The sequence below is a fragment of the Tamandua tetradactyla genome, chromosome 23, assembly GCF_023851605.1.
Source record: "Tamandua tetradactyla isolate mTamTet1 chromosome 23, mTamTet1.pri, whole genome shotgun sequence".
Classification (NCBI taxonomy): Eukaryota; Metazoa; Chordata; class Mammalia; order Pilosa; family Myrmecophagidae; genus Tamandua; species Tamandua tetradactyla.
In genome coordinates this window covers 5,535,688-5,563,174 of record NC_135349.1, presented here as the reverse complement: position 1 = coordinate 5,563,174, position 27,487 = coordinate 5,535,688, and the positions used below count along the sequence as shown (strand labels likewise).

The 27,487-nt window shown below is 40.7% G+C and overlaps 1 protein-coding gene and 1 long non-coding RNA gene across 3 annotated transcripts in view; one reads left to right on the top strand and one right to left on the bottom strand.

The window, feature by feature from the left end:
• Window positions 1-1,022, bottom strand: part of LOC143666947 (uncharacterized) — a 28,337-nt gene extending 27,315 nt beyond the window's left edge. The window contains exon 1 of the long non-coding RNA XR_013167786.1: window positions 471-1,022. This is a non-coding gene — a long non-coding RNA (uncharacterized LOC143666947). The remainder of the gene's footprint in view (window positions 1-470) is intronic.
• On the top strand, window positions 908-27,222 carry RAC1 (Rac family small GTPase 1). Of its 2 annotated transcripts, XM_077140568.1 has the most exons (7): window positions 908-1,163; window positions 12,047-12,118; window positions 15,576-15,693; window positions 22,661-22,717; window positions 24,296-24,358; window positions 25,174-25,333; window positions 25,556-27,222. In XM_077140568.1, the coding sequence occupies exons 1-7, from the start codon at window positions 1,129-1,131 to the stop codon at window positions 25,684-25,686; spliced, it is 636 nt and encodes a 211-aa protein (XP_076996683.1). In that variant the 5' UTR covers window positions 908-1,128; the 3' UTR covers window positions 25,687-27,222. The 2 variants fall into 2 exon arrangements, with proteins under 2 accessions (XP_076996683.1, XP_076996682.1); XM_077140567.1 differs by lacking the exon at window positions 22,661-22,717 and having other exon boundaries at window positions 1,059-1,163.
• The last annotated feature ends 265 nt before the right edge of the window (window positions 27,223-27,487 follow it).

The following is a 27,487-nucleotide window of genomic DNA, read 5'->3' as shown; positions in this document are numbered from 1 at the left end:
TCTTAACCAGGGAGCGTAACTGCCTTCCAGTGGGGCAACGCAACAACACGAATCGAGGTTTAAAAACACTCACCCCTACTGATGCACTAACTCCATTTATGGGAACACAATCTAAAGCAACTAAGCTATAGACAAAGATTCTTGCACAAGCAAGTACCTTTCAGCATTGCTTTTTAGAGACAATCCATCTGCCCCACAATACTAGAACTGGTTGAATTCATTACGGTATAACGGAATAGGAAGCCGATGTTAACGAGGTTCTAACAATGACTCAGGGCGATCCTCTCAATTTTGACATGTTCATTATGTATATAAAAAATAATTAATTGGAAACATGTCATCCGCACATTAATGATGTGCCAACATCGTCAACGCAAAGGAACTTTGGTTCAGTTTTCTCCTCAGAACTTGGTACAAATCATAGGAAGTAACAGGCACGCAAAACATTAAACATAAGAGAAAGTGCATACGTGAGAAAAGTTTACATTTTTGGCCAAATGAACCTTGGTGATATCTGCAACTGCGTGTTATATGCATCTTTCTTCTTTCTGGTTTTGGACTCCGAATTTCCTAAAAGAACCTTCTGTCATGTTAACTATCACGTAAAAAGGATAATAAAAAGGGGGGGGTTTGTCAACGCCCTTCAGATGGTCTGGGACAGCTCTCAGAGAAAAGCTGTTCCCGGGAACTCAGGACTTCCTTCGAAGACTAGTCCCCGGGCCAAGACCCGGTCAGCGGCGCAAAGATGGCGGCCAGCCCCGTCCGTCCGCGTTGAGAGCCGAGCGCTCCCGAGCGTTCCCGAGCATTCCCGAGCATCTCCGAGGCCGAGAGGAAGCCCCCGGAGCGGCCCCGCCCGGGAGCCTAGGAGCGGCGGCGCCAGGGCGGGGGAAGGGAGGCCGGATGTGAGTGGAGCGGCCATTTCCTGTTTCTCTGCAGTTTTCCGCCAGCTTTGGGTGGTGGCTGCAGCTGGGCTTTGGCTGCCAGTGCACTGAGGGCCAGGCGGCGTGGACAGCGGTCCCGGCACCCCGCGCCCCGCCGCGCCGCGAGCCTGCCGCGTGCCGCGCCCGCCGCTCCTCACCTCAGCGTCCGGTCGCCGCCGCCGCCGCCGCGGCCCAGCGAGCGGCCCAGATGCAGGCCATCAAGTGTGTGGTGGTGGGAGACGGGTGAGTGCACCGGACCCGGACGGGCCGGGCGGGGGCCGCGCGCGGGGGCGGGCCTGGCGGAGGCCGAGGTCCGGCCGGCACCGCGGACTCGCGTGGGGCCTGCGCCCGGCCTTCTCTGAGGGCCGCGGCGTTCCCACCTTCCGCGGGGCCCGCGGGGCGCCGCGTGCCTAGTTCCGGCTTTTTTTTTTTTTTTAAGTGGGTGTTGGGAATTGAGTGCCGGCCGGAGGGAAAAGGGGACCCCACCCTCCCGCTTTCTTCCCGAGCCCCGCGTCCCGCCAGGGCAGAAGTCACCGAAAGCCTCTCCCCGCCCTCCCCGCGTTTGCACGGTGATTAGGTGGCGTTTGGAATTTGCCTTTTTTTTTTTTTTAAGCGCGCTCCTTTCGTTTGTCTTTTTCGCCTCCCGTGTCCCGGTGGCGGCGGGTAACGCTTGTCAAGTTAACACTGTTGGATCACTGTTTCCGGGGCTGCTTTGGTGACCCTAAACTTGCTCTGATGAGTGGCTTGTTGGCCACTCCTAGAGCTTTAGAGTCACGGTGTTTGCTCTTTCTGGGAGAAACGTTTAAGAGTTTAGCTGTGAAGTAGCTGGATGTGATTACGACTCTTCTCTTCATTGAATATGGGCTAAAAAGGAGGGGAGGGAGTGCGTTAGGGTGTTAGGTATGGGATGTAGCAGAGCAAGCTCCCTGAGCTGGGTTGCCCTGTGTGACTCAAGGCATTTCTTTTCATTGCTGTCCGATGGTCACAGGCCCTCGAGGAAGACAAGACTTGACTTATGCAGTTTTTTCCCTCCCCTCCCGTAGAAACAAAAATCTCAGTGTAATCCTAGCAGAGTTGTGCGTGTCTGCATGGCTTGTGTAGTTTTAGCGTTAACAAGGAAGCTTGAAGAACTACTACCAGTTTCGTCAAACTCAGAATGCAACTGGTACGTTTCCCAGCGTGCAAAGTCGAGGGAATTGTTTTGGCATCGTTCTTCTTTTTGATTAGTGTTCTCCATACTTGTCATTGGTACCAATTTAGCTCTTAGTCTCTAAAGTGATTTGTGATTTCCCAGCTTATTTAGATAATTTTAGGCATTCGAAGTTGTTCCTCTAACTTATTCAGATGCAAGAACAATTAGGCAACTGAATTTTTTTAAGCCGCCCATCTGACTGATTTGTCAGACTCACAAGTGTGAAGAATTCTGAACACTTCATGGTTCTATGCATATAATTAAAAATCGTTTCACTCAGAAATATATTTTTTAACCTTGCAGAAGACAGCTTTACTTTCTGTCATTTAGGGTGGAAAAAAAAGTTCATTTAGTTGGTTTAATAAGGAAAACAAGATTCTTTTACATGAAGTTTTGATTCTTTTGCATCATGAATGAACTCAACAGATATCACTTTGTCTAATAATCATTCTTAGTTATCTGCATTTCCTTTAAAAGTTAAAAAGGCCGAATCGGTAATGTTAGCATATGAAATAATACAGACTAATTTTTTTAAGGAAGCAGTGAATTGCTGATAATTCAGTATTAATAGCCATAGTATGTAATATTCTCAATTTAAAATGTCAGAAACTAAAACATAAGCGCTAGTAGGTATATTTATTTAATACTAACGGGTTATGGATCTAGATAAATGGGTATTGGCTTATTTATTCTAGTCAGATACTTGTTGAAAACTTCGAGAATTGAATCCTCCCATCAAGTCAAGTCCCCACCTCACCATTTACTTGTGGGGTAATCTTGAGCAGGTCATCTCCCAAGAGAGGTGCCTCAAGGGAAAGTTGTGGGAATTAAATAAGAAGCTGGATAGTAAGCACCTTGTCGGTTCCCGCCCCATAGTGACTGCTCAGGAAGTGCCAGCTACCATTATTCTTATTCACTGCTAGGTCGGGGAGGAAGTGTTAGGCAGAGTTACTGACGTTGAATTTTTAATCCTTTATTTGATACTGATTTGACTAGGGCCAAGCAGCATTAGAAGTGAAATGTACCTTTCAAGAAAACCCCCACCAAGCCATAATACTTTAAATTAGAGATAATAAGTGCCAACCATTATTTCAGTGAAAATCTAGATCCATAATTCCCTATCCTAGAAATATTTGTTAGCTTCTAATCACATGTCTGATGATATAGTTGGAATTTTCTTTTTATTAAAAAATTGTGTGGTTTTAAATCTTGGGGGGGCTGAAGAAGTAACGTAATGTGGAATTTCAAGCAATTTAAAGGCAAATTTTAAGTAATAAAAACAAATTGAGAGAAAAAAACAACGAAACAAAGAAATTTTGAAAAGCCAGAAAGTAAAAATAAACCAAATTGAGGTTTCTCAAACTGCAAATTTTCTTGTTTAAAAAATATTCTTAGGGATTTTGGTTAAAAGCTACTTTACAACCATATTATAACTAGGCTCTGTCAGCCTCTAGTTTAATTCTTTGTTCCCTGTATAGCATTGGGTATAAAACATAAGATAAATTTGATTTTTTTTATTCTCTTAAGATAGTCCTTCCTGAGTACCTTGCCACCTTTATTTTGGGGACCTCTGCCCCAAGATTTCCCCCCAGTTTTAAGATAAGATAACATCTCACATTCACATATGTATAAACAACCATTTTTACTAGTGTTGTTTTGGCTTTGGTTGACTGGAGGATGGGAGTGAATGAGTTGAAACTTCCTTCGTTTCACTCACACAGAATGGTTTCTGGATCGGGCTACTAGCCTGGTGTCTTAACTTAGACATTGCTGTCCAAGAATTTTTTTAGTCAAGCATGATAAATGCCTTCCATTGTTGTCATTCTTATAGGAATGTGCATCAGTTATTCTCTCCTTCCATTGAACAATCATGATAGCTTGATCCATCAAGCTCTTCATAAATTGTCTTTGAGGCAGGGAGTATATTTATTCTTAACTTGTAGTAAAGGTATTTGAATTCCACAGTGTTATCCAAATTGAAGTTTTAAACGTTAGTATTTGGCTGTGATGTGAGTTGGTATAATTACATATAATGATTTTTTAAAATTTTCTAATGATAAGCCCATAACAGTTTGGGGTTGGAATAGGTGGAGGAATTATCAAGAATCCATCTTTAGAAACCTTAAACCCACCTTTTATATTGCTCTTTTACATTAGTCATCTAATTTCTTAGTACTTCCTACTTTTTTCAGCTCTTCCTCACCAGGTAACTCTATCTTATAATTGTAGTCTTCCAAGGAAGGTAATATTTTATTAGTTACCCCACAAGTCATCAGAGGGAATGTTTTTCCTCTGATGTCTTAAATATTAAAAATTTCAAACATAGAGAAAAGTTGAAAGAATTATACAGTGAAACCCATATACCTACCTCCTAGCTTTTATAATCAATGTTTTGCTCTGTTTGCATTATCTCATATCTTCCCAGTATCAGAGGGAATATTTTAAGGATATAATAGTAGAGGTGATTTTGAAGGAGAATGGAGGTAGTGTGCAGTTAGGTCTGAATTTTTGCTTTTGAGCACGTTGATATTCAGCTTACTCATTAAGTACCCCAGGGGGTTGATTTGATGGTTTAGAAAAGCAGTCTAAAGTGAAGTCTGCTTCAGACTTGAAATCTATTATAGGTGGCATTCTCAGCCTTGAGTGTTCAAGAAGCTTTACACAGGGTCTTAGTTTTTAAAGTTTCTGCTGGTGGAGCTTTCTAAAGTGGTTACAATGCCCCTGTTAGTTACAGAACATCTGAATTTCAGTTAGGGTGGTTTTTTGTTTTGGTTTTTTTTTTTTTTTTTTTTTTTGGTAGTGTCAAATTATTTGATCAGTTCATATAGTTTCTGAATATTTTATATGCATAGTTATGCATTTAATGAGGGTCTGCTCTGTACAGAATCCTCATATTCTATTTCTCAGTGTAAATCAAGGACTTTCATTCAAGGACTTTGATTTATTCAGTAAGTATGCATGTTATATTTGATTCTTATAATTCCCATTTCCACTGCATTTTATCGATTTGTCCTTAAGATCTAGGTGTTTCTACTCAGAAAGAAAGACAGACGATAAAGACTGAGATGGTATAATCTAGGCATGCCTAGAGTATATAATGATAGTAGTCACTGACTAAATGTACAAATTTAAAAAATGTTTTTGCATGAGGAAGAACAAAGGATTGTCATTACTGCAGGGTGCTGAAAATAGATGGTAATTAATATTTTAAAATTTTAACTTATGTGTGAGACTAAAGCAAAAGATGTTTATTTGGTACAAGATTTATATTTTGACTAGTGCATTTCCTAATATAACTTATGTAGACAGCTTAATTGAACACCATAAGTACATGGAACCTTGAGTAGGACATGAGACTTTGTTGGTTTGTCCAGAGTGATGCCCCGATAAATCCCATGTGATTTGAACAGTGAATAAAAAAGTATTTGCAAAGTCCCCTTAGGGGGATGGTGAGAAAGCGGGAAAATTCAACTTTCCCAAGTTGAATTCTTGATATTCTCACAAGCATTGCAGACAAGCAAAGCTATAGGCTGAGCCCCCAATCTTGGGGTTTGTTCATATGAAGCTTAACCCCACAAGGATAGGTCAAGCCTACTTAAAATTAGGCCTAAGAGTCACCCCAAGAGAACTTCTTCCGTTGCTCAGATGTGGCCTCTCTCTCCAGCCAACACAACAAGCAAACTCACCACCCTCCCCCAGTCTATGTGGGACATCACTTCCAGGGGTGTGAACCTTCCTGGCAACATGGGACAGAAATCCTAGAATGAGCGGAGACTCAGCATCAAGGGATTGAGAAAACCCCTGGAATGAGCTGAAACTCCGCATCAGGGGATTGAGAAAACTCCTGGAATGAACTGAGACTCAGCAGCAAGGGATTGAGAAAACCTTCTCACACAAAAGGGGAAAGAGTGAAATGAGACAAAGTAAAGTGTCAATGGCTGAGAGAGTCCAAACAGAGTCGAGAGGTTATCCTGGAGGTTATTGTTATGCATTAAATAGATATCACCTTGTTAGTGAAGATGTAATGGAGAGGCTGGAGGGAACTGCCTGAAAATGTAGCGCATGTTTCTTGAAGATGATTATATAATGATATAGCTTTCACATTATGACTGTGTGATTGTGAAAACCTTGTGTCTGATGCTCCTTTTATCTACCTTATCAACAGACGAGTAAAACGTTTGGAATAAAAATAAATAATGGGGAACAAATGTCAAAATAAATTTAGTTTGAAGTGCTAGTGATCAATGAAAGGGAGGGGTAAGGGGTAGGGTATGTATGAATTTTTTTCTGTTTTTTTATTTTTTTTCTGAATGGATGCAAATGTTCCAAGAAATGATCATGATGATGAATATGCAACTATGTGATGATATTGTGATTACTGATTATATATGTAGAGCGGAATGATTAGAAGTTAGGAATGTTTGCATTTGTTTGGTGTTTTTTGGTGTTTTAATAAAAAATAAAAGTTAAAAAAAGATTGTGTTTCTAGATAACAATATAGATCCTGTAAATTTTGGTTTATTTAATTGTCATTGGAGTAGTTTTCTGTTCTAGTTTGCCTTTAGGAAAAAAAAACAAAAGGACACAGAGGTTCTTATGTTTTGAGCTTCCTGGATCCTTTATTACAATTTTTTAATGTGAGGAAATTGCCATTGTTTCCAGATTTATTGATTGTACTTTTTAGTTTTTGGTTTATAAATTTCAGGAAGTAACACTGAAGCTTGGAGAAAAAAAAATTGTAAGTTAAAAGTTTCACCTAATAGCAACTTGAAGAACATAACAGGAACATAAGTTATCGCCTTTTACTCTTGGTCATTTCTACAATATAGGGTAGGAGAAGCATAGATGAGTGAAAATAATGTCATGAACTGGGGGAAATCCAATATAGAAATGACATGAACTTCCAATAGACTCATGTTCATTTTTTAGAGTTAGGGTATCTTTCAGAGAATAAAGAGGTTGAATTGAGCAGTTAAATATATAAAACTGGAAATGGCAAAGCAAATAGTAACTTCTAAAAATTCTGCAGCAGTGTTAGTCAAGGTTCTGACCAAATACAGCTTCCATTCTTCACGTGGGGAAAGGCCTAGTACTGATGTGGACTTTGGCTTCTAGAGTTTATTTGTGCAGTGTGTTAAAAAAGGAGTGACTGAATATACTAAACGGGAGGTAAATAGCCAATTTTCTTTTTTGTTATCCATTTTAAAAACTAAGTAGAATTTAATCAAGGGTAGGACACACTCATTTGAAAAGTCAGGAATCTATAATTTAATAATTTTCTTAGAAAATACACATTTGTGTTTGTGACAGGTTTTGTTCATCGTTACAGATTTGTAGCAAATAATGATTGGTAAGAAAATTTCAGTAGATACAGATTATGCCAGTTTCTTGAATTCTTTCACAGTTAAATGTTTCAAAAGATGATGCTTCTGCAGAAGGAAAGAAGATTTTAGAAGATCCAGGACACAGCTGGTCATTTTATGTAATGGCTTTGTTCCTCATAGGAACATTTTTTTATATATATAATTTATTTATCTATTTATCTGTCTGTTTCTTTTCTTTCTTTTTTTTTTTTTTTTATTTATATGGGCAGGCACCGGGAAGCAAACCTGGGTCTCTGGCATGGCAGTCTAGAATTCTGCCACTGAGCCTCCGTCACACCACTCTTTTTTTTTTTTCTCCTCGTATACTTTTAAAAGAGATTCAGGACAGGATCTTAACGGAAGTGCTGTAATATTTTATTGTTAAGTCAAAGCTTATAGAGGCTTATCCTTGACATTAAATGGCTTTAAAGAAATCTGGAAGCTACATCAAAAAAAGTTTTCACATTTAGCAAGCCTTTTTATTTTATTTTTTTTGCTTGCTATGGTTTGTGATCTCATAAGATGTGGTAAAATAATAAAGAAGTGACCAGGCAGGTGGGTGGGTGAGGGGGGCTGGATGGTACTTCCACTGCAGGGTAGAGCCCAGTCATGCTGTAATGACTTGGGTTTGGGGCTGTTGAGCCAAAGTGGGGCTGGCCACTGCATAGTGGCATAGGGGCACGGGCACAGAAATGGGGTATGTGGTCTTTGGAAAGGAATAGGATGATTGGTCCATAGGGTCAGGGAGCCACTATTGAAGGCTACTATGTGCCCCGCATTGAGAATGGAGACCCACCCAGATCCAAAAAGAGAGCAACAACTGTTAACGCTTGTATGAAACAACATTTGTAATTTTGGAAAAGGGTTCACTTAAAATGATCTTAAGACTCCACCCTTCACCTTGTGTTCCACATGCGAGCTACAGCCAAGCCTCAGGTCTAAGTAGTTCTTGAAATGGTTCCCTTCTTTGCATTCCCAAACCCATCACTGTAATGATTCCTGGAACATAGCAGCAGCTTCCTTGTTTTCCTGCCTCCGGGCCCACCTCCCTCAGTCCTCTTTCCATAGTGTAGTCGGGGGCCACTTCTAAAGAGGCATATCTCATGGTTGCTTGTCAGCACAAAAGCGTATGTAGCTTCTCAAGTAGGGTCAGGTCCCATGCCCTTAAAAGAAGAAATGACAATCTCTTCAGATTTTCCTTTGAAACTTCCCCCTTTTTTCTTCTTTCTTCAGTTACACTCAGCTTCCTTCAGTTCTGGCCCCCCCCCCCATATGCTCTGCTTCTGTCTGGAGTGTTCTTCCTTGTCCTGTTCCTGTTCCTAAGTCTCCTCTGAGCATCCCCGAGACTAGAGTAAATCCTTCTGCTGTTTCCAGAACATCTTTAATAATAATATTTACCATGCTTGTAATTTTTTAATGTAGTGACTACTTTTTTTTTTTTTTTTTTTACATGGGCGGGCACCAGGAAGCAAACCCGGGTCTCTGGCATGGCAGGCGAGAACTCTTCCACTGAGCCACCATTGCCTGCCCGTGACCACTTTTTTATTTAGTATCTAAATAAACTTTACAAGGTCTCATTCAGTGCAGTGTCTTTATCACCTAGTGTACTTGCTGGAATGGTATACAATTTGTTGGTATAACTTGAAATTGAATTAATGCTCACAATAGTTTTGTGATGAAATTGGTAGTTTTGCCTACAAGTGAGAAAACCGACACGTGAGGAAGTTGCAGCTTGCCAGTAGATTAAGCCAGTAAGTGATAGAGTTGGCCCCGGCTACTCAAATCCCAGGTTTTGACTCCATTTCTCAGGCTCTTGATCTCCCTCCCCTCCCCAGTTTATTTTAAATTAATTAACTAATTTTTTAAACATAACAACACACAAACAAGAACAGTCTTACCATATGATCATTCCATTCTAGATATATAATCAGTAACTCACAATAGTTATACATTCATCATCATGATCATTTTGTAGAACATTTGCATCAATTCAGAAAAGGAAATAAAAAGAAAAAAATTCGTACGTACCATACCCCTTACCCCTCCCTTTCATTGATCACTAGCATTTCAGTTTACTAAATTTTAACATTTGTTCCCATTATTTATTTCTTTTAATCCGTATGTTTTACTCATCTGTCCATACCGTAGATAAAAGGAGCATCAGACACAAGGTTTTCACAGTCACACAGTCACATTGTGAAAGCTCTGTCATTATACAATCATCTTCAAGAAACATGGCTACTGGAACACAGCTCCACATTTTCAGGCACTTCCCCACAGACTCTCCATTATACCTTAACTAAAAAGGTGATATCTATATAATGCATAAGAATACCTCCAGGATAACCTCTCAACTCTGTTTGAAATCTCTCAGCCGTTGACACTTTATTGTGTCTCATTTCTCTCTTCCCCCTTTTGGTTGAGAAGATTTTCTCAATCCCTTGATGCTGAGCCCCAGCTCATTCTAGGATTTTTGTCCCACGTTGGCAGGAAGGTTTATACCCCTGCGAGTCATGTCCCATGTAGAGAGGGGGAGGGCGGTGAATTTGCTTGTTGTGTTGGCTGAGAGATAGAGTCCACATCTGAGCAACAAAAGAGGTTCTCTGGGGGTGACTCTTAGGCCTAATTTTAAATAGGCTTAGCCTATCCTTTGCGGGAATAAGTTTCATATGAACAAACCCCAAGATTAGGGGCTCAGCCTGTTGTTTTGGTTGTCCCCACTGCTTGTGAGAATATCAGAAATTCTCCACGTGGGAAAATTGCATTTCCCCCCTTTCTCGCCATTCTCTCAAGGGGACTTGGCAAATACTTTTTTATTCACTGTTCAAATCACTCTGGGATTGAGCAGGACATCACTCTGGACAAACCTACAAGATCTCATGCCCTACTCAAGGTTCCATGTACTTAACAGTGTTCAGTTAAACTGCCCACTTAAGTTATATTCAGAAATGCACTAGTCAGAATATAAATTTTGTATCAAATACAAATTTTTTGCCTTAGTCTCACATATAAGTTAACATTTTAAAATATTAATTACCATCTATTTTCAGCACCCTGCAGTAATGACAATCCTTTGTTCTTCCTCATGCAAAAACATTTTTAAATTTGTACATTTAGTCACTATCATTATACACTGTAGGCATTCCTAGATTATACCATCTCAGTCTTTATTGCCCACCTTTCCTTCTGATTTCATTTGTGTCAGGCTCTTGATCTTACAGGTTTATTTAGACATTCTAGACTGAACAAAATGTACATCCATTGAGTCATTTCTGCTTGGAAAGCCTTTAGGACTTGGTAGTTACCTCCTAACTGATGATGTCATGTTTGACTTTGTGAGGTGGGGAGTTCCAACTTTTATTAAGCCCTTAATAATGTTGTGAGTGAAAGAAATATTATCAAGACTGAGTGGGTCTGTAATCTGCTCTTGTTGAGAGGTTCTTGCCTTAAGCTAGGACTGTGAGGGAAAATATCTTCTTGGCAAGTCCAAATTTATGGTAGTTGAGGTTGAACAACAAAATCTTGTAAATCAGAACTCTAGCTTATGGCAGAGGACAGCAGATTGCTGGGCTCACTTAAGGTGAGCATTTGGTGAACCCTTAGGAAGCCTGGGACTTTGCTCTCTGAGGCCCTGGAAGCAGCTCTGTGAATGCTGTAAAAACTGGAGCTCTTTTCTTTGCCCATGATGCAGTGAGCTGCTTAATTTTTAGGTGATACTCTCTTGAAAAATTTCACGTGGTTGAGAGACTTGTAAAAAACACTCAAATTTCTGTCTGGGACACACTGGTAATGTCAGTCTGCACATACTCTTACTGATTCGTGCAGGCAGAGGTCCTGTCTGGAGTATTTCTGCACATTTCCCTTTTGCTTTCTCTCTCTAGTGTTTGGGAGGTTTACTCCAGCCTTGAGCCATTAATGAATATGTCTGGAATACATTGTGTTGCCAGGACTTGACTGAGTTTTGCAATAGCCCTTGCCTTAAAAGCTTGTGGTAATATGCAAGGATTGGGGCTGGAAGAAGTAGCAAATGAATACAGATGTGAGCAAGGTTGTATGCTGGTGTATTGACTTAGCACTTTGTTAACAGCACTGCTTTCCAGGGGAAGGCTTTAGGAAGGCTGTGGGATTTTGAGCTGTGCCACTTAGAGGTGGCACAGTAGGTTACTCATAAAGGTAATAAAGTATTCTTGCTGGGGGAAACCATGTATGCATGTTACTATTCTTCACAAAATAATTTGAAGATAAGATTTAAGATTCTTAAATCTACAAGAGGAGACTTCTCTTAACTAGGACCTTGTGCTTATTTAACGACAACTTCTTGACTGCAGAGCTGATGGTATGTACTGAGCAGAATGTAGAGGTTCTCAACTCTCCCTTAATGAGAAATTTTGGTTTGTTTACTTAAAATTTCAGGACAAAAATATGTATATAGTTTTAAATAAAAGCTTATAGAAATTATTTTCTTCAATGCCAAGTACTTGTTTTCCTAGAATTATTTTAACAGAATAATGGTAGAAGCTCAGTATTATATGTTGATTAAGCAATTTATACTTTTTTTTCTCTCTCTTTAGAGCTGTAGGTAAAACTTGCCTACTGATCAGTTACACAACCAATGCATTTCCTGGAGAATATATTCCCACTGTGTAAGTATTTTCAGTTAAGTTTTGAATTAACTCATCTACTTGTCTATGATAGGTTTTTTAGAATCTTCTGTTTTGCTTTTAAGCCATTGTTAATCCTTATTATGTACACATATGATTAATTTTCCTCTCAAACATTTATGAAATATATTTTGGTTTTTTTTTTTTTTAATATAATCTATTGTAAAGTTTCCTCATCGTGATGAACACCCACAGTTTTCCTACTTGATTTTTAGTCATTCAGGGAACAAAAGAAGGTTAACATGCTAATTCTGAAGTGTAAAGACTGGATAATGTAATGTAAGAGTTTCAGATAAACTTGGGTCTCTGGACTCTGCAAAGGATCAAAGAACTGGAATGTGACTTTTGTGTATGTGTGTGTGTGCAGGGGCAGGCACTGGGAATCGAACCTGGGTCTCCAGCATGATAGGCGAGAACTCTACCTGCTGAGCCACCATGGCCCGCCTGACATATTTCTTTATGTTTTAATTTGTCTTACCTGTCACTGCTGGGGTGTAGGGCTACAGGGCTTTGGATTGAAACCAGGCTGTGTGGGTGGGGTGGGGTGGAGAATGGACTGGCCTCTTGGCTTTTGAGTACTTCATCCCTGTGGGCAGCAGAATTGGGCAGAGGTAGAAAAGTGCTTTTCTGATGGTGGGGTTCCCGGGAGCCTCATAATGCCCTGCCCCGGGGCTCCGGTGAGCTCTGTCCTTAGGACTGGCCTTCCTGGAGCAGACTGGGCTGCTGGAGACAAGCAGGCATCTGAAATCCCACCCATGCCCTCCTCAAGTACAACACAGACAGGGCTTTGCCCACTGTTTAATGTAAATGGGGGCGGGAGCGTGTTCTTGCTATTTCCACATGTTGCTAGAACTAAATCATAAATGTCTCTTAGTGGTTTTGCTGATTTAACCACTGGTCATTTAGGTGGTTTCTTTTTTTTTTTTGGCTTTTTAAAGGGGGAATTTAGTAAGTTACTAATTTACAGTTCTAAGGCAGAGAAAGTGTCCCAATTAAAAAACAAATCTGTAGAAATGTCCAATGAAAGGCATCCAGGGAAAGATATCTTGGTTCAAGAAGGCTGCTGAAGTTCAGGGTTTCTTTCTCATCTGGAAAGGCCCATAGCGAACACGGTGTCGTCTGCTAGCTTACTCTCCTGGCTTCCTGTTTTATGAAGCTCTCCGGGAGGTTTTTCCTTCTTCATTTCCAAAGGTCGCTGACTGGTGGACTCTGCTTTTTGTGGCTATGTCATTCTTCTCTGCACTCTGAGTCTCCTAGGTGGTTTCCTTTTTAAAATTTTATTGTGGCAACGTGTATATATAAAACATGAAATTTGCCATTTTAACCATTTGTAATTGTACAATTCAGTAGCACTAATCACATTCACAGGGTTGTGCCACCATCACTACCTTCCATGACAAAAACTTTCTTATCCCCCCAAACAGAAACTCTGTCCCAGTTAAGCCATAACTCCCATCTTTTTAGGGGGCAGGGGCTTAACAAACAGTGCTGGGCTGAAGGTCAGGGATGTGTTTGTCCACATCCATTAGTATTTCTGTGGCGTAGATGATCTGAGGTGGGATCATGCCGAGTCAAAAGGGTATTTATGTTTTAAATTGTGATAGATATTGCTAAATCAAATTGCTGCTCCAGTTCAGCTGTGACTAAAATTGCCCTTAGGCTTAAGTTAACGGGTTTATTTTCATTTTCCTTCTTGTTCACCAGTAAGGTTAAAAAAATCTTTTAAATGTTTATTATCCATTTGTAGGCTTCTGTGAATTGTTGAAATCCTTTCCTTATTTTTTTACTGAATTTTTTTCTTATGGATGCAACTTTTTGTTTATAGGAGATATTAATCCCCCTCTTTCTCTCATTTTGTCTTTGAACTTCATTATGGTGTCTTCTGCCATATATAGAAGTTTAAACTTTTTATTTACTATGGTTCTCACTTTGTTGGTCTGAATTTTTATGTCTCGCTTAGGAAGGCCATTTCTATTCAGTGATGCATAAATATTCTCTAGTTTTTTTTTTTCCCCTGGAATTTGTGTGGCTAGAGTTTTTATCTTTAATTCATTTAAAACTTATTTTTGGTGTAGTATGAGGCAGGCACTTGATTCTTTTTCCCAGGTGGAAAAAAATAGTTACAGTAACATTTACTGGATAATCCACCCTTTTCTCACTGAAGCAGAATTAGTAACATTCATCAGACTTATCTTTATGAAAGCTTATCTGGTCTTTAAATTGTGTAAACCACATTGGAACCTGACTCAGACCTTGATTTTGCTGTTGCAGTGTGGTAACACTCCTGAAGTTTTTGGATTTAAGACTACATAAAAATAAATTCTTGAATTGTCTTTTAAAGGCTGATAGATATGCTCAGTTTGGCACTTGCCATGGTTTGAATTATGATGACTTTTTTTTTTAATAAATGAGTTATTCTGTGATGCCAGAACCCCCTTTTTTAAAAAAAAAACAAAACAGTAATTTATTGTCTTGCAGTTCTGGAGGGTGGAAGTCTGAAACCAAGGTGTTCACTGGGCCAAGTAGCAATTTTTAAATGTGTCAACCTTATTTTCAGCCAATAGGCTTTTTCTGGGCTACCTTTCTATATTATCTAATATGTGTGTAGCAACTTCAGGTTAATCTAAATATTTGTATAATCTGGTACACTTGCTTTTTTTTTTTTAAGTTTAAATAGTTTATTTTTTCACATATTATACATTAAAAGCCAGAATTAAAAAGCTTTATACAGTGTGTTAGAATCTGAATGTCAGGGTCCTGTGCTGAAGGATATCAGGAATGCAGACTCTTGGAAAAGTTTAGGTAAACCAGTCAAAACAGCAGGTATACTGAAATCCTCATATGAGCTCTTCAGCCAATTTAGAATAGCAGTGATTGAAAAAGAAGTAAAAGTTCAAACACAGGAACTTATTTGAAAACACTTGTTTTTAAAACGTTCACAGTACCTTCTAAAATTGGGCTTGTTTTGTGTCACCAGCACCTTGATTGCAGGCAGAGAAGACCAAGATTTTACTGAGTTCTGTCCTCTACTCAGTGTGGGCCTCCTGGAAATGCTGCAGAGTACTGCAGTAGTGGCGTGTCACTTTTTTGAAAATGAGATAAAACATATACATGAAAAACTCCACAAGTGGGATTTGAAAAAGGGATTCATTTTATCTTTGGTTTCTTCCTGGGAAGAAAAATCTTACGGTTCTGTTTATTAAAGGCAAAGGATTTTTAATTCCCGATAGTAATTTGTTTAAATTAAAGTCCCTGTGCTCCAGCTCCTTTTCCCACTTCTTACCCCATAAGTATTCTTTTCATACCAGCAGGGACAGGTCTGACCACAGCAGCCTCCAGCACACCTCTTCTGGGACACCTGCTAGGAACTGACTTCTGTCCCCTGTCTATGCCTTATGCTCTAAGGCTAAGGACTAACCATTTTTATCCCAATCTACAGCTTTGACAACTATTCTGCCAATGTTATGGTAGATGGAAAACCGGTGAATCTGGGCTTATGGGATACAGCCGGACAAGAAGATTATGACCGATTACGCCCCCTCTCCTATCCACAAACAGTAAGGATTTCCACTGGTTTTATATGTTCTTTAGAATACTTAATTCCTGAACGTTTTATTAACTGCATGTCACCTACAGGTTTGCTTATATTGCTACCATTTGGGTATATCATGGAATAGCAAATAAAGTTAAATTAGCTCAGTAATAAATATCCTCCACGTGCAAACCAGGGATTTTTTTTTGGTTTTTAAAGCATTACCGGTTGTAGAGTAGAGATGCTGTGCATTTCATGTGCTTTCTTTCATTTAGTTTGAGGACTACCGTACAAAACATGTTCTGTTTTGTTTCTGTTTTAGCAAACTGGTTTTCAACAGCAGTTAGTTTCAAGATTGTTTGCTTTGTGATGGCTCATACAATAGAATCAAATTAAGCAGTTAAGAATAAGCTTACTTTAAAATAAGTCTTATAGGTTTAGTGCTTTTTTTCTATAAAACGTGTTTGTTCTCTATGATTTAGCACCTAAATCTTTTCATTGTAATTGAGGTTTGTTTTATAAAATGTGTCTAATCAGAAAAACTTTTAGATTCATTTTGTTTCTACATCAAATGATTTAATCAGCAAAACTAATGGAGCAGTAGCTGGTAGATATTGGGTACTTGGAAGGCAACAGTCATGGCTAGAGGCCACTTTTGTTTAAGTATGCAAGTAGTTGATATTGTTCGTGTGTCATTTGCTCCTCTTGTTACATATTTGTTCTTCATTTTAAAAAGTGTATTTTAACACAACTTTGGAGACAGAGTGACTAAGTGGTTGAAACGAAACTGAAATACACACCTGAGGTTATCAAGCAAATTCCTTGGGTTCAGCCAGCCCCCAGCTCTCCTGTTGCCATGTGACCTTGGGCAGATTTCTCCACCTCTCCAGTCTTAATTTATGTGTGTCCCCTTGTAAGAGTAAACGAGGTAATACATGTTAAGCCCATAGAGCAGCCTCTGGCACCTAGCAGACATCCATTGTTAGTTGCTGTTGGGATTCCTCCACTCATTCTTATTCATATATATTGCTCCATCTGGAGGGCTCTTCCGGTCAGAGCTGCTCCCCTTGAGCTAAACTTGGTGTGAGTGCTGTCAGCCAGGCCATGCCAGCCAGGCGCTGGTGCTCAGGGAGAAGTCCTGGAGAGTGGTAGGCTTTGGGGCATTTAGGTGTCACTTTGTCTTAGGAGGCCGAAAAGTAACTAATTAGTTCCGGTCTACCAACATCTTGTTTTGTCTTTTTTTTTAAATGAACTTGCTCTTTAGTAGGGATAGTTTTAAACTTTTGGGTGTGGCTTTTTCCATACAACAGTCTCTGTCTTTTACATTTGTCTCCTGCTGGAGGTATTGCTAAATACCATTTATTTGAACTGTCGACTTTTGCTAGTTCTCCTTTAGCTGAATTCTAGTGACAGTGCAAAACAAAACAAACAAAAAAACTGTAGAATAGGAGGTTTGAATTGGATGTGTCTCGGTATATCTTCAGCTAAGGATGAACTGTTATTTAAGTATTAAAAAATCAGAGGGGCAGTGGCGCGGTGGGGGAGTTCTCACCTGCCCTGCCAGAGACCTGGGTTTGATTCCATGGGAAAAAAAAAAAATCACACAGTAATCACCAAATGGTTCAAATTCTTTAATGTCCTCAGGAAACTACTGTATGACCAGTGGGTTGCTTAATAGTTCCAGATCTGAAATGGATTTGAAAATGTATTCATGGATAGAAGTGTCCAAGTCCCCGAACAAGGGATTGGGGCTATCAGTTCTGCCTTAATTAAAGGAGGAGGGCGTTGGCCATCAGGGTCCTTACCAGTGCTACTTCTTGTCCATGGTCATACTGTGATTGTGTGTGTGTGTGTGTGTGTGTGTGTGTGTGTGTGTGTGTGTGTGTGTGTGTGTGTGTGTGTGTGTGTGTGCGCGCGCGCGCGCGCTGTCAATTAGGCCCTCTTGTTGGTTTGGGGTGTGGCTGCTGCAGAGCCCAGGGCTGTTGGGTTTAGGTATCTAGCTGAAAATCCTTCCCCTTTCTCTCTGAATGGTGCTTTGTACATGATTCTCCCTGCCTTTTTAAGAAAAAAACTTTACTTGGGCTCTAAGGTAACACTTGACCTGTGAAGTGGCCTGTCTAATTCCGGTCCTGGGATTTGCTTGTTGAAACTGCCTTTAGTGGCAGTGACATCTGCCCTTTCTGGAGTTGCAAAAGCTTGCGCAGCATTCTCTGCCATTTTCTTCTACTAAAAAAAGAACAAATTATAAATAATTTAAAACATGTCAGAATCCCACTCCCCCTACTTGAGGAATCACAAACCAAAATTGAACCACAGGGCTTTGTCAAAAACGCTTCAGGGTGGTGCAGCGATGGCTCAGTGGCAAATTCTCATCTGCTGTGCCAGAGACCCAGGTTCCATTCCTGGTGCCTGCCCATGCAAACAAAACAAAAAACCACTTCATAAGAACCTCAAGGAATTTTATTTAAGAAATAGGAAGAGGATTTCTTTATACAGTGATTTCCCTGATCTTGCTTTAGCAGTGTCGTTGGACCCTGAGAACGTTAATCTAGTAAGCCTTCACATAGCTGCTGTCAGGAATGCACTGAAGAGGTTTCTAAAGTTGTAATTAGGGTTCTGGGCTCCTCTGTTCAAAAGCTCGAGGCGGGCCGCGGTGGCTCAGCGGGCAAGAGTGCTTGCCTGCCATGCCGGAGGACCCTGGTTCGATTCCCGGCCCCAGCCCATGTAAAAAAACAAACAAACAAACAAACAAAATATAATAAAATAAGAAAATGTTTAAAGATGTTTCCCTTTCTTCCTCCCTTCCTTCCTTCCATCCTTCCTTCCTTCTCTGTCTTTCTTTAAAAAAAAAAAAAAAAGCTCGAGGAAAGAGCACTGCCACTTTGTCTCCTGGTGGAACTTGCAGTACGTTGTGTATATGTCTAAGCTGAGCACGAGAGGATGAATGCAGTCCTCTGGGTACAGCTGAAAGGGCGTGGTGTCACTTCGGAGAAGTGCGAACCCGCCCTCCTATGACTCAAGGAGTGCAGGATGGGGTGCGGCCTCTCTCTAGGGGAGTCACCCACAGTAGGTCAAAGGTGAGGTGGCAGGTTTCCATTCTGTGAGCTCAAGAACCCAGGATAAGTTGAAGGTGTAGACTTCCCTCAGATTGACTAAAGCTGTGGAGCAGAAAAGTAGGTGTCCTTGCAGGGGAGGACTTGAAATTTCTGCCTCAGTGGTGTAAGATGTAAAGTGTTTTCCTATAAAATACTTGAACAGCAAAGAAGAAATAGCAATGTGATTCTTGCCCTCAAGTAGCTCACTGAAGAATTTTGTAAGTCAGTTAACTCTTAATATAGTGTATAAGGCATAGGATGTATGTTTGGGGTGGGGGGTGTTTCTTAAGGAGCAAAGAGAGAATACCCAACTAGCAGCTAGCAGTTTAAAGACTGCTAGCTTTTGGGCTCCTTTGGAGATGAGGAAACAGTCTTGACAGTTAAGGGACAGGAGTCCTGAATGCTGCAATACAGGTGCCTCAAAGCTCTTGCTTGTTTGAGCTGTGTTTTGCTTCCCAAAGGAGTGGGCTCTGGAAGTTACATGCTGGCATGTTGATCTCTTGTTGGCAGAAGGAGAAGCTCTAAACTTGGTACTAAATGGAACATGGTCTCATGTTGCTGGCTGTTTAGGCTGCAGACCTTTTTGTCTGGCTTGGATAGAACAGTGTACCCAGAGGCTCCTGAAGGACTGATTAAGATTTCTTAACTAAGGTGTCTGAAAAGAGTCATTAAATTTCCTGTGGTCATCTAATGTTGGCATTTTTCTCTCTTGGGTAGTTCCATGTAGCTAAGTTAAATTTGTTTAAACTATTAGTTTTACTTTCTTCTCTGAGAGATGGAGTGCAAATAGTCATCATTTTCAGTATAAATTGTCCTTTAAGTTTTTTGGGTTTTTTTTTTTTGCATGGGCAGACACTGGAAAACGAACCAGGGTCTCCACCATGGCAGGCAAGAACTCTGCCTCCTGAGCCACTGTGGCCTGCCCACCCTTCAAGTTTTTATTTATCCAAATTAAGTATTCCTTAGGACTTTCCTATCCTTTAATAGTCTTTTTTTTCTTTTAAAACATATTTTCTAAGTTTTGTATATCCAGTTTAAATTGCCATGTTAAGAATCAAAGTATAACCATTGTCTAACACCTTATATAGCCCAGGTCACCTGCATTTATTTGCCTTCTTGTACCAGGATCTAGCAGTATGAGTAGACACCAAAGTCATAAGGCCTCAGCCTCATGTGTCCTTTTGAGAGACTCAGGCTTCCCGACTCAGGAACTGCAACCAGGACCCCAGCATGCCATGCCAGTGTTTTCATTTTCTGTGTGTGCTGTGACTTGAGAAAGGTTTGAAGTACTAAGCTAAACCCCTCTGGCATTAGAAAAAAGATAAAACTGCCTTCACTGTTTTGCTTGGCAATTGTGTTTTTCAAAAGGCTTCAACCTCTGAAGTTGGCCACGATCTTTGCTGGTGTCCTTCAGCCAGAGATCATTAAGTGCACACCTGCAGTTAAATGCAGAGGGTTTGTTCCTCTTTGCTACAAGGGAGACTTACCTCCAGGGGAGGTTTGGGAAGCTCTGGAGCAAGATTTGGGCTTGTGTTGAGTGATTTGGGGGAGGGCTCAAGGAAGCAGGGATCTGCTCTGGCTTAGATGCTATCAAGACTGGGTATTGTAATAAATCTTATCTGGAAGGTGGAAGAATAAAGTAGAGGCTAGAGCTGTGGTTGATGAAAAAGTAGCAGTCACTCCCTCATGGGGTGGGAGAGGAGGATGCTTGGTATTTTGTAGTTGCACAGTGAACTTAGATTTTTTTGTTCTTAGACAAGATTATGAAGTGGTTGGTGATTGGTTGATTGATTACCTCACTTCATCCTGGTCATAGAGTTACTTATCTGATGTTCTGGGAGATTGTATTGTTCAAAAAGGAGTGTACCATAGCCCCCATGTGAATGCCAGGCCAGCTCCTAATACCACTGAGGCCCAGCTGGAATTCCGGTCACTTCCCAGGTCTTTTCTTAAGTTGTGCCTAGCAGTTTCACATTGATGACACTTGTACAGCTAGGGAAACCTCCTTTTAGCTGCCATGTTTATGTATTCTGGTCCTTTTATCTGTGCATAAAATACCAGTAAGGAAAAAAAAAATTGAGCCTGAAAGCAAAAGCTAGGTAGAAAGTACTTAAAGAGAATAAAATGAAGTAAAGAGAAATGATATTCCTTTGGTGTATTGAGAGCCCAGCCATCCAGAGGTCTGCCCCATCTTATTCTCCTAAAGCAGTGTCTCTGATGGGTTTTCATTGTCTTTTTGTGTGCTGTACATGGACAAGCAGAGCAGACAGCAGGAAGAATTGTTCTTTTGCTGAGGATTTTGACCACCGAGGAAGGACTGGTCTGTAATGGGAGCAATAAGTAAATTGAAGAACTGGTCATACTCAGAAAGGCACCATGGGAATCTAGTGGAGTTAGAAATGCTCTAAAGATCTACAGGAATTAGCATTCAAGTTCAAAGGACTTGGGTGGTACAGAGGGTCTTCAGCCCACACAGGTGACCCTGTGAGGCTGTGAGCACAGCCACACTACAGGTGGCACTTTCTGAGGCTCTGAGAAGTGTTCCAGGGAGAGGCATAGAAATAGAGAGTCACAGACCAGGGCAACCAGCATTAACTCCATGTGTGAGGTGTCAGGCAAACAAAGGTCAGAGTGAATCGATGCTGGAAACCAAGTATCAGAAGCCCTAGAATTGTTCTCTGAAAGCTCTGCTTTGCTGGAGGAAGAACAAGGAACAAGGAAAGCACAGGCCCCTGATCAGGCAGATGGCAGAGTGTTGACATATGATGCAAAGTGGAGTGGCTCAGTGCCTTTTGTGCTGCTTCTTTATCAAAGAAGAGGTTCTTAAAAATTGCAGATACAGAAAGACATGTGAGAGGGTATCTTGAAGCTGAGTTTTCTTTGGCTGATCCCACAAAAGTTGCTTGTTTCTCAATAAACATTTAGCATCATTATAAATCCTTGGGAGGGTAAATGTTTCAAAAAGAGCCTATATATAGATTAAACCAGAACAGTTATAGAAACTTTCATATTTTCTCTTTGAATTATAAATCAGAGAAGCTAGGGTGAGATGAAATGAAAACAATTCTCATTCTTCTTTCTCTTAAGAGTCCCAGGGTTCTTTCTGGGTTGTCTCATCTGAGAGCAGTAGAAGAGAAAGTCTGTTGATTTTTATTGGACAAAGGAATGAATTGAAAGCATTGTGATGAACACTGGAAAGGTCTCTTCTAAAACTGGCAGCTAAGGGTGGCCTCATCCAGACCCACGTGGGATGGGCCATCAGTGGTCCTAGCAGCGGCTTCCCTGTTCAGTTCAGTAGTGCAGGCTCTGTCAAATTCAGGCCATATTGCCAGAACCATGTGGACGATGGAAACTCAGTTTCTGCATAGGAGAGTTTTAATGTCCAGACAGTATTAAAATTGTGAGTGAGAACCTGGAGTGTTCTCAGGGCTGCATTCTTCTAGTAACTTGTTGCAAATGTTCCAGGTGGACATTTCCTGTTTGCTCATGGGTGCCAGGAACAGAGCACAAGCATGCATCGATGCCATGGGGAGGCATGCTTCCTTAACCTTTCCTTACTAAGCATAAGCCATGTGCTTTATGTGCCTTAATTTCTGGGTTAGAGAGAAACATTCTGTATGCACTGCCACAGGCAGAAGCAGTGCCTTGGTCTAGCCTGCAGTATTCACCTGATTTGTCTGTCTTCATCATCCTTAATTGCATGGGAACATCCCCTCAGCCATGTTTTTTGGAGTGTTTCTGAGGCATTTGGTCTCATAGAGGTGGTTTAAATTATCATCTGTTTTCAGATCTCCTGGGAGGGTGGGGGCGACATTCTGATGAAGATAAACAGGTTATATTTATTTTTATTTTCTTCGATTTTTATTAAACTCAAACAAAGTTCTCATGCATTACTAGGTTGGAGAAACGTATGGTAAGGATATAACCACCAGGGGGAAAGACAAGCCGATTGCCGTATGTAAAACTTTGTCGACTTCAGTTTCAAGCTTTACCTCTTCTTTCATTTCACTTAGTTTTCCTCAATAGGATATCTTATTGAGCCTCCAGTTCCTCGAGTGTTTTAAATTTAATTTGCTCAAGACTGGGCATTTTGCTTGATGAAATATGCTTTCATTAGAATGTGATGGTTTACCTCTAGTTTGAATTAAAGCAGTTGGTGAACTGCTTTCTTCTCTCCTGCAGAGTGCAAGGAGGGGATTTTATGAGTAAGGATGTCTCTCCTGGCTGGTTGGAGACTCCAATATGGAGGCTCCACCTTGAAAGCTTACTGTGAGCTGAATGCTTGAGCTGGAACAGGATTAACCACCGCCGCCCAGGGTGTCCTCTCTCCTGCTTCGGTGTCCTGGTTTTGGGGATGTGGGCCTGTCTGGGGCATGGCTGTGCAGGGCTGGTGCACTAACCCGCAGTGCTTTGAAGTGGTTTGCAATCACCTCTGATGCCGACATGCCTTGGTGATTCTTGGACAAGCTTGTGCATGTGCTAGCATCTTAAAAATGTCATTTATAAAAAGCTGTTTTGTGGGATGTTTCTTTCCCTTTCAGGTACAAGATAACACAGTTGGATGATTTAGAGGGTTAGCTTGGGGATTGTATACATTTCACCAACCAAGTAGCAAATTCTTTTCTCTAGGAAAATGTTTTATAAATTTAACATTTTAGACTCTCTTGGGCATTTTTAAAAATTTCTATTTTATATTTAAATTTTACTTTATATACAATACAGAAAGGGAGGAAATCCCAATTATTTTACATTTAGCTAGAAATTCTCTCCAAGTAGTTCTTCTGCACCTACTTTTGCTTTGACTCCCTACTTTAGGTAATACCTCTAAAGTGAGGACCCAGGTAACGAGCTTGGGTACAAGTTCCTCAGAGGCCTGGGTGCTGTTGAGAAGCTGGATACAAGGAAGGCACTTAGCACTGACTCACCTTCATCATGGCGGAGAGTGTCCAATTAGCAAATATTTGAGCCCCCATCTTGCTCCAGGGACTATGATGAATGATTCCTAAAGAAGTAGTTTAATTGGAACCCAGCAATATTCTGAAAGTGTTTGATGTATTTAACAGGCAAATGGGAGCTTCATAAAAAGGTACTGCTTGTAGCTTAATATCATTAAAGTCTACTCACTTTTGAGAAACTGAGAGGCCAAATTTTACTGAAAATTGATGTGTGGTACCTTCCCACTGATGTTGTCCTGTTTACAACAGATATTTAGGGTCCCCTTTGGGAATGGGGTCCATAGGGGGGAAGAGCTATACATGGAAGAGAGACCCCCAGGGGTTGGTTTGATGCTATCTCAGCCTCCACAGCTTCCAACCTTAGTCCTTCCACCTTTTGACTAGTAACTTGTTGCCTGATGTGCTAGTTGTGATTTGGGAGCCACTTGACATAGCTTGAGGGGTGTGAAGTCAGGTCATGAGCTTTACACTGGAGCCACTGATCCTGTCCGTGCCCCCAGCAGACTTTAGAAAGCAAATCCCCCTCCATCCACTTCAGGCCATCCTCTGAACTTCTTCCTGTGTTTCCTTTCTGTAGGATGTATTCTTAATTTGCTTTTCCCTTGTGAGTCCTGCGTCATTTGAAAATGTTCGTGCAAAGGTAAGTGGGAGCTTATTTTTTAATCTATGATAAAAATAAATCTTGTAAAATACATGTCACTCTCAGGAAGAGACATTTAAAATGCATTTACTGCTATGAATTTTTTTATTTAAGTTGGGCTAAGCAATTTTACTATGTAGTGAGATAGTCCCTTTTTTTGAGAACATGACTTCAGTATGTAGCTTGTGAACTTTCAAAGGGAGGGAAAACCAGGCTGTGATTCAGAAGTGTTCTGTTCTTCATTTTTAAATGATGAAGCACTTTGGAATTGGTCTTAATAATAATGACCATTAATTTTTACTGCTGAATCTTTCACCAGTTTCTTAGTGAAAATTAAAAGAGGTGCGATATCCTTTAGTTTCAGCGATAGGGAGATTTGGGGAGTGGGAGGAGGTTAACATTGGTGGCAGAGTTGAGGCCTCCGTCAGTCCAGGTTGTTTTTCTTTTTCTTCCTGAATATTTGATGAATTTTCTGAGATGACCTTAAGAACTTGGACTCATTTTACCTCAAACTAAATGATCTCCTTTTGGGGGACTTCTTTCCTTCTTTTCCCTTCCTCCCCTCCTTCTTGCTATTACTTGACAAGTAGAGCCTGTTCTGTAGGGTCATTATTAGTTTCAGAGGCCCTGGCTTGCTCACCACACACCCATGAGCGTCCTTGTGGCTCTTGAAGCTTTGAAGGTGTGAGCAAGACTAGCAAGCAGAACGTGTCGTTCTTGCCTTGGAAGGCAGGTCTGTTTGGTACCTTGGTGGATAGGATTTATAAGGAAGGAGGGAGACCATGCCATAACCTGTGTGCTTTCTTCACATCTAGTGGTATCCCGAGGTGCGACACCATTGTCCCAACACTCCCATCATCCTAGTGGGAACTAAACTTGATCTTAGGGATGATAAAGACACGATTGAGAAACTGAAGGAGAAGAAGCTGACTCCCATCACCTATCCCCAGGGTTTAGCCATGGCGAAGGAGATTGGTATGAAATCCTACCCTTTCCTATTTCATGTCTACTCTGCACGCATTGCTGCAGAGGCTGACATCGAGTCTGGGGAAGCACAGGGTGTAGCAGCTTAGCAGGGCCCTTCTGGTGGATGTGAGTGAGCATTTCCGGGTGGGGCAGGAGTGGGCACTGCTCAGCTTAGGAGAGGGGCTTTGAGTAGGACTTGCCTGGGTGGCTGTAAACGGCTGTTTCCCACAGGTGCTGTAAAATACCTGGAGTGCTCAGCTCTCACACAGCGGGGCCTCAAGACAGTGTTCGACGAAGCGATCAGAGCAGTCCTCTGCCCACCCCCTGTCAAGAAGAGGAAGAGAAAATGCCTGCTGCTGTAAATGTCAGAGCTCCTTGTTCCTTCCCCTGTCCCACTCGGAACCTTTGTATGCTTTGCTCAGAAACGGTGGAGCCTTCGCACTCAATGCCAAGTTTTTGTTACAGATTAGTTTTTCCATGAGACCATTTGGAACCAATCAGTAATTTCAAGGTTTTGTTTGTTTAAAGTGTAAGAGTTCAGACTTTCACATTCTATTAAAATTTAGCCCTAAATGACAAGCCTTCTTAAAGCCTTATTTTTCAAAAGCCCCTATTGTTCAGATTAAGAGTTGCCAAAATACCCTTTGAACTAAGTTGCATTGTTGTGTTACAAACACTAAGCACTAAACTGTTTTAAAGACCTTTATCTTCAGGAAGACTGTAGCTTCTGATGTTAGGAAATACAGACACTTTCTAACTAGTTTTCAGTTATGTAACGCCTGAGAGAACAGCCTCCTTGATGAAATGTTGCCATTTAATGCATTCAGTAATTTATCAATCCATGTTTATTATATAACATTGTACTGTATGTTATAATGGAATGAGTAGAACAGCTCCGCTCTTTGAATCAGTTTTTTTATTTCATAATTTTTTTAAAGTTAGTTTATTAGCTTTTGCTGAATTTTTGAACAGAAATCTGATTCCCGTGTTTTCTCTAATGAAGTATTCTGCTCTTAGTGGTGGGTGTACAGGGTGGAGTGTGTGCAGCACTTGATGTGATCAAAGGATGAAGACAGTATTTTGACAAAATTTGAAGTGGAGATTAATTCACACTACATTGTACACAGAATAAACTGAATAAAAGTGTCATGGGTACAATTTTTAAAAAGGTTAATTTCTGTCAAATTGGAGATGATGAAGAAAGGTTGGTATTATCAGTAAGTGTTTTTCTTAAGCTTTTCCTGTCTCCTGCACCTGCCATCCCTCCCAAAACTGGGCATTTAATTCTTCTGAACTGGTCGTTCCCACAGTTGCTAACTTGAATTTAGTAAGTGCTTTTCTTATAGAACTTTTTCCTAATGAGCAATATGTCTTCTTGTATTATAAAAAATCTTTCGGATAATGCATTAGAATTTTGTTTTGTATCTTAGAAAAAGTGCATTCCCATTTCCCTATTACTTTATTCAAAGCTAATATGTGCTTTCCTTCATAATAGGTGTAAAAATCATGTGTTGCAGCTTTACAGTTTTTAAAATATTTTAGATATTCTTAAACTCTTACCCTTCTTAACATCACTGTCTTGCCAGCTGACCAACACTGTAACTTGACTAATACTGACCCTGTCCTTTACCTCACCTTCACAGACAAGTGCTTCCTCTGTTGCTTTTCCTAAGACCGTTCCTTGGGTTCTGTGAGGTTCTGTAAGCACAGCGCTAGTGCTGACAATGTTCTGTGCATCCTACACACTGGCAAGAACACAATGTTGGACCTTTAAACCACTAGAACAAAATTTTTTAAATTGACAGTTGCAGAATTGTGGAGTGTTTTTACATTGATCTTTTGCTAATGCAATTAGCAGTATGTTTTGCATGTATGACTTAATAAATTCTTGAATCATATGACTGGTAATACTTGAATTTTTGAGAACCTGGTGATGTATGTGTTCATTTGCCTCTTTCAAATCCTGGGTTGTTGGAGAAATTAATTTTCAACACCCAAATCATGCTAGGGTGACCGAGAGAGTCCCCTCCCAGGGAAGAACACAGGTGAGTCAGCTGCTGGCCAGTGTGGTGAGGGTAGGAGGTGATGGTGAGCTGCTCAAATAGTGGTTGGGGTGTGTGGGTTCCCGCACATGTGTACTTGCAGATGTCTTGGGCCAGAGGT

What these genes read in the sequence shown, in the direction of transcription:
- RAC1 (XM_077140568.1), top strand. Translation starts at nt 1,129, where the DNA reads ATGCAGGCCATCAAGTGTGTGGTGGTGGGAGACGG. An exon ending in TGTGTGGTGGTGGGAGACGG is followed by an intron (nt 1,164 to 12,046) that starts GTGAGTGCACCG and finishes CTCTCTCTTTAG; the next exon opens with AGCTGTAGGTAAAACTTGCC. An exon ending in GGAAAGACAAGCCGATTGCC is followed by an intron (nt 22,718 to 24,295) that starts GTATGTAAAACT and finishes TCCTTTCTGTAG; the next exon opens with GATGTATTCTTAATTTGCTT.